Here is a 7,349-nt window from a genome sequence, read left to right as displayed (position 1 = left end):
CTCGTAAATCCTTCGTGTAACGGTGACATCATGGTGAGTAGCAACTGCCCCAGGAATAACCACATTATCCTCCCGAGCAATCTCAACAGTATCCCAAAAATCATTCTCATTACGATCCTCTCCATCAAAAACTTCGTGTTCACCCTCGATGACATTTTTCTTCAACAAACTTACGCAAATAGGAGTCGTCTTTCGACCTTGGTTCAATTGAATTAGATGCTTTATTTGCGCTTCAGAAGTAACTTTCAAAGGTGGAATCGAAATTGTTGAATGCTTTTGAAATAAAAATCCCAATTCCATATCGTATTGAGAGGAATCGACGTTAAGCATGTTTTGTATTTCACTGTACATTTCTGTAAATGAAGTATTTTTTGTTATCGTAATAGCAGCAACCCCTTCTCCTTCACTCGTCCATTTCCATTCCCATTGACCATTTTCTTTCCTTTGAAATTCGCCGAAATAACAGATTGGGACACACGCTTTTGCCATATCTGCATTATGAATTAAAAATATCAGAATAAATTATCAGAAAAAATTATCAGAATCGAGGGGCGGGGGAGTCTGCAAACGGAATCCGGACCGTCGGCAACGGGCGGTCCGGACCGGACGAACCGTCCGTTGCGGACGGTCCGGATGGTCTGGACCGTCGTTAAATCGTCGTTCCGACGTCTGATCGGTGCCGGCCTGAACTTTGACTCTAATATTATTTTTTCTACCATTTAAAAAAAATATATGACTTCAATAAAAATAAAATTAAATACTACGAAAAGATACTTACCGAATTGAAGTGCTGAAATTTAACTAAATTTTTCTGTTGAGGTTGATAACTGATAAGTTTATGAAATTTTGAGGTTGAAGTGGATGAAAAATGGAAGAGTTTTTATCGTGTTAGAGTAAACTGATGAAAAGACTGACTTCGTTTTCAAATTTCAATTGAGCCTTGTTTGGATTTTTATTTGTAACTTAAGGATATTTTTGTCTTTTTACCATATTTCTATTTTTGTAATTATATAACTCATTTAAGGGCGTTTTAGTCTTTTACACAAGAAATGGCTATTGTGGTGAATGTTAGATTTTTATGGTTAAAATGGAAAATGGTTGGTTTGACAAAGCTATACTTAAAAGTACCCCCATATTAGTTAGAGATAACGTCAAACCAAAACTAAAGAGGAGAAATGGGTAACATTTCAATAATCTCCTCCATTCTATTGCTTTTGTGCTTCCTGCTGAGCTCATGAATCATGATAAAGACTTTTTTAAGTGCTTGCACAAAAAGGCTGCAGGCAAAGCCAAAATCCTAGAGAATATTTATATCCCAAATTCGCAGAGAGATTCATCTCTCGTGGAATTATCCCAGAAGAATCCCCGATGGCTGAATTCTACGTCGCAGCTGCCTCTTGTCATCGTTACTCCCCAAGAAGAAAAAGAAATCAAGAGTGTAATTGTATGCAGCAAAAAAGTTGGATTAGAAACCGGGTAAAGAGTGGTGGCCATGATTATGATGGCCTCTCCTTCCGAACCCAGAATGGCAACCCGTTTGTTATGTTTGATCTTCACAATCTTAATGCCACTGAGATCAATCTGGAGGAAGAGAGTATATGGATTCAGACAGGGGTCATGTTGGGAGAATTGTATTACAAAATAGCCCAGAATAGCAATGTTCATGCTTTTCCAGGAGGATTGTGTCCGGGCGTTGGCTCTGGTTGGCATATTAGTGGTGGAGTATTCGTGACCCTGTTAAGAAAAATGGCCTTGCTGCTGATAATGTATTGGATGCTCGCATTATGGACGCGAATGGCAGAATACTGGACAGAAGAGCAATGGATGAAGATTTGTTCTGGACATTTAGGGGGAGGTGGAGGGGTAACTTTTGGGGTGATTCTTGCTTGGAAACTCAAGATGGTTCGAGTCCCAGATCAGGTAACTTCCTTCTCTTTCCGAAGAATGTTTGATGCAAGAAAATTTTATCTTCTCCGAAGGTGGTAAAAGATCGCACATAAGTATACCGATGATTTATTCATGAGAGTCATTATCCAAAATTTAGGCACAAACGCCCCAGGAGATGAAAGGGTCGTTCCGATGACTTTTAACGGACAGTTTCTTGGAACTCCAGATGAATTAATTCCATTGTTGAATCAGGGCTTCCCCGAGTTCGGTTCCACGGCAGAAGATTGCTTCAAAGGCTTTGATTTTGGAAATAACAGTGACTGCCCCGACAAGCCATGTTTAAAGAAAGAATGCGTACAAGTGTCCTTGATTCGGTCATTATTTTACTTTTTCAGGAAAGAATATGACGGGTCCATTGGAGATTTTGTTGAACCCGAAAAATAACCAAGTCCAATACAGCAAGGGAAAATCTGATTACGTGAAGTGTAACGAGCCAAATTTTAAATAGTTTCAAAACTCGTTACCAAACCCTTATTTCAAGATTAATTAAAAATAATTAATCATCCAACACGAAAATATTTCTAGTTCCATCTATAAAATAAATAAATAAAAACTTGGAAGAACTTAAAAACAAATTATCCATTACTTTCTATTTAAAATCATAAACTACGTATATTCATCTGCAACTAACATGAACGAGAATTTATTCGTAAATAAATAAATGTTTACTGCAATAAACTGAAAATAAATAAACATTACGTGCTAACTTAGATCTTTATTTGGCGAAACAAGACGCAACCACACCTTCGAACCACCACGCTCCAACACGACCCGATCTAACCTGTGAGGAGTAGGAAAAGGGTGAGTATATGGGAATACTCAGTAGGGTACGAGAAATTGTGCAATCCCAATTAAAAATATTAAATCACTCGTCAAAATATCATACCGTCATATCATATCTTTAGAACCGGTAAGAGCTCATATCATATCATATCTTTGGTACCGAATGGCCATAACATACATATCATAATCACATTATACATATCATAACTTTCATAAGTATAATATTTATCAAACATGAAGAAATAATTTAAATGGGACAACCCACTTGCACCTCGTAATCCTACCTTGCTAGATATCTTAAATAATGAAAGGCAAAAATCCAAAATCTCTTTCCAAAACTTTTGCTTTCGATTACTGCTGCCAGAAACGTATTTCTTTTTCTTTTTTATGCTTTGGAAATAAAAGTAGGCTGAAGTCTGATTTTTGCTGAGTATTTGAAATAAAAAAAATAAAAGAATCCTGATGCAACTAGAAGTGGAAATCGTGCTACACAAGGAATAGGATAATAATGATTATACAAAAAGTTGGATAAGGATTTGAATTTGGAATAATATCAAATACAATATTTTCTAACAAATCACGTATCTGCCATAACAATTCAAAACCATAAATTATAATAAAAAAAATAAAATATCTCCACAACTTTCATCTTTCTCTCTCCACGTGAATTCTTCCAAACAAAAGTAATAAAAATAATATTTTAATGTTATATCTTCCGGCTTCGATAACTTGGGCTCGACTAATCCAAATTAATTTTTTCTCGAGTCTAAAATGCGTCTTTAATTATTATCTATCCAACGAGCCCAATATCCGTATACTTATCATCGTCCTGTCAATATTTATATTTTAATCTAAATATTATTAAAGTTTACTTTATATACACTTTAGTCCTTAAACTTTCAAAACATTAAAAATATAGCATAAATAAAATAAAATTATATTTTATAAAATTTCGGGATATTATATGAAGACTCCTATTTCGAATAAGGGATGGGAAATTGTACGGAAATTTTCTTGGATGAACGAAAGCCAATGATGATATTAGATCCTTATGGTGGAAGAATGAGAAAAATTGCAGAAGACGATAGTCCTTTTCCTCACAGAGGGCAATCTGTTAACGTACAACATCTGAATTACTGGTCAGATAACTCTGAAAGGGAAGCCAATAGAAAATTGAGATGGATTCAAAATCTACACAAGCAATTGGAGCCATTTGTAGCCAACACTCCAAGAACTGGATATATCAATTACAAATATCTTGATTTGTGGACAAATGACAAGGATTATAGCTACTCGGCTGCAAAAGTCTGGGGTGAAAAGTATTTCAAGGGAAATTTCGAAAGACTGGCAAGAGTGAAGGGCAAGGTTGATCCTGGCAACTTCTACAAAAATGAAAAAAGCATCCCGGTCCTAGTATAGGATGAGTTTTGGTTTATTTTGGAAATGAAAAATATTCATAGAAATCCTCTGTAATCCATTTTACAAGAGATATAATCCAATATAATGGTTTCAGAGTATCAATATTCCATTTATATGGAGGTACACTATTTTCTCTGAGATTTGAACATGATTATTGTCTGACATTATATGCTTAACTCTCTAGCTAGAGCATACGTATATCAAAATGTGCACTAATATTAAAAATTCTATTCTCGAGATTCAATTCAATTTTCATTTCAAAGGGTTAATTTGAGCCTACTGGTGTACCTGTCTATAGTGTAATATGTATTCAACTTTTGCACGATATCTATTTGCTTTAATGAAATCTATAGGATTCAGAATATTTCTCATAGTGTACTTTATCTTGCCTCAAGCATATTTCATAACTGGAATACTTTGTTCATTTCTAAAGTAGTTTTCAGGGTCAATCCTTGTCTTCACTTGCACCAATTTCTCGAAGTTTCCCTTGAAATACTTGGTCCCCCAAATCATTGCTTTCGAGCAGTTGGTATCATCTTTCATGTTCGTCCCTATATCAAGATCTCTATAATTGAAGTAAGCAGCCCTGGGAGAATGCGCTACAAATGGAGTCATATATTCGTACAGATCTCTAATCCATTCTACGTTCCTGTCGCTTTCCACAATCCCATCTTTTTGCCATTTCACCAAGTACTGTATGTTGTATAAATTCCCTTTTCTATGAGGAAATGGAAGTTCATAGTCTGGTATTTCATCCATTCTTGCACCAAATGGATCCAACAGCATAAATGCTGATTCTACTCTTGAAAATTTTTCCCATATTTCATCAAATGCAGTTTCCGGGATTGGATTTTGAACAAAATCAGACTTCCCTTTGAAATTACTCTTGAAAAGTGTGGTTCTATTTAGCAGAACATTTAAATTTTCTTGGTTGATAAATCCTGCGAAGTAGAGGACGGATTGAATCCAATTCATTTCAATGCAGTTTTCTGATTTTAAGTCCAATTCAGGGAAAGCATTAGACATTAATGGGATAAGTTTATCTGCTTCTCCAAGAAATAATGAGTTGAAGGATGCTTTAACTGTCCTTGTTCCATTCACATCGGAATTTTGTAAAATAACTCTTAAGAATAGATCTTCTGAAAGTTTATCTGCAATATATTGCCATCTGTGGACAAGTTTTTGGGCTTCTTTCCCGATCTTGCCGATGGTAAAAACAGTCACCTTGGATGGAACTTCAACCAACTTGATTTTCCAAGAAGTTATGATTCCGAAGCTGGATCCTCCGCCCCCTCGGATGGCCCAAAAAATGTCCTCCCCCATTGCCTTTCTGTCGAGGATTTTCCCATTTACGTCAACTATGGTAGCATCGACAATATTATCTGCAGCAAGTCCAAACTTTCTAACCAAGGTACCTAATCCTCCTCCACTAAGGTGCCCTCCAACCCCCACACTCGGATAAAGCCCCGCCGGAAATCCAAGAACTGGTGATTTACCAGCTATTTCATGGTACAATTCTCCAATAGTAGCACCGGCCTGAACCCACGCGGTTTGAAGTCCTGAATCAATGTCAATTGATCGATAATTTATCAAGTCAATGACGATAAACGGACTTCCACAACGATAAGATAGGCCTTCATAGTCATGTCCTCCACTTACAACTCTTATTTGCAAGCCATTTGCCTTGCTACAAATAACAGCTGCTTGAATTTCACTTTCATTTGTTGGAGCAACCATAAACAAAGGTTTTTGAGTTCTCGAGTTCACCCATCTTGGATTCTGTTGAAAAGATTGTAGAAGAGAGGAATACATAGGCGAATCTGTGGAGTGTATGTATTGTTTTGTACTAGTATTTGCAGCAGAATGACATGACATGCATTCAAGAAAACCATTGATATTTGCACTGAAGCAAATAGGCCATGATATTGAAAGAAGTATACAAAATATTGTCAAAAAATGCATATTGTTCTTTCTGTCTTGTTGAATCCATGATTTTTGGTAAATAAGTCCTTTGTGAATGACAGTTCCAATTCAAGTTATTAAATTCCACTATAAATGTTTTCTTCATTCCTTTTGCTAATTAATAGAAGTAATCTTATTCAATTACTGTTACTAAGTTTTAAATTCTTGGAGTTAATTAATAATCATTAATTACTGCTGTTCATTAGTTAATTTTTTCTGTAAGATAAATTGTTTTCCTTTTTCATATTAGTTTTTACACCGAGTCGAAAAGAGAAGATTGTGATCAAATTGACTGATGGATGGTCCGAGCCTATAAAATAAAGTAAAAATGTCTCCTTGTCCGGGGCCACATGGGCCTTGGATTTCCAGTTATTGGAGGGGGGCTGTTGAAGGATGGTAGAAACAAATGAACTCATTTTTTAATATAAAATAATTTAAGCGAAAATTTGACAAATAGCAATTTTTTGCAATGACCATTAAATATTTTGAGAATTGCTTTATCTTTAGAGAATTGTATCACATAGTTTAAATTGAAATGTAATATGTTATTTGTATAGGAATAGTTAATATTAAAAGTTTTGGTTTTGGTTTTGATGCTTTAAATTTTACTGTTGTATGTATATGTGCAAGTACGTACTTCATTCATCTTCTTGACGTATTCTCTGTGAGGGTGGAAAATTGGAAATGTGAAATTTATTGTGTTTTTGTTGGAGAAAATGGAAAGAAATTTTTTTGCTGATGGAGTGATAGAGGTTTCGAAGTGTTGTACATTCTATTGGTATATATGACTAAGAGTGGCCTTGGTTTGATCTAATTCTTAAGAGAAATCAAGCTGAATATTAATAGATATTTTAGAATTGGAGTCATTGGTTCTATATCAAACTATAGAAACAAACCAGAATCGAATTCCATTTCTAACTATAGAATCAAATTTAAATCCGACCATTCGGTTCTGTCTGATCCGGTTCGATTCTTTATATTTAAAAATTCTAAAAATAAAGTAAGAACCAGAATCGAATTCCATTTCTAACTATAGAATCAAATTTAAATCCGACCATTCGATTCTGTCTGATCCGGTTCGATTCTTTATATTTAAAAATTCTAAAAATAAAGTAAGAAATTACTTCTCAGATTGAAAATTATTGGGTTTTGTGACCCAAATTCATCTAGGGTTGCGTAGTATGGTGTATTGGGTCTTGAAGGAGTCAAAATAGGTCCAAGGAGGAAAAATGGTGTTT

General features: G+C 35.1%; 2 protein-coding genes across 2 annotated transcripts; one reads left to right on the top strand and one right to left on the bottom strand.

Annotated features, from left to right (window-relative positions):
* Positions 1-3,720: 3,720 nt before the first annotated feature.
* LOC111370039 (berberine bridge enzyme-like 22) lies at positions 3,721-4,149 on the top strand. The gene has a single exon (XM_022991752.1). It carries the CDS (start codon positions 3,721-3,723, stop codon positions 4,147-4,149), a length of 429 nt encoding a protein of 142 aa, XP_022847520.1.
* A 390-nt stretch (positions 4,150-4,539) lies between these two features.
* LOC111370038 (berberine bridge enzyme-like 22) lies at positions 4,540-6,024 on the bottom strand. The gene has a single exon (XM_022991751.1). The coding sequence runs from the start codon at positions 6,022-6,024 to the stop codon at positions 4,540-4,542; it is 1,485 nt and encodes a 494-aa protein (XP_022847519.1).
* Between the last annotated feature and the right edge of the window lie 1,325 nt (positions 6,025-7,349).

Source organism: Olea europaea, chromosome 21 (genome assembly GCF_002742605.1).
Source record: "Olea europaea var. sylvestris chromosome 21, O_europaea_v1, whole genome shotgun sequence".
NCBI lineage: Eukaryota > Viridiplantae > Streptophyta > Magnoliopsida > Lamiales > Oleaceae > Olea > Olea europaea.
This window is presented reverse-complemented; position numbering and strand designations above follow the sequence as displayed.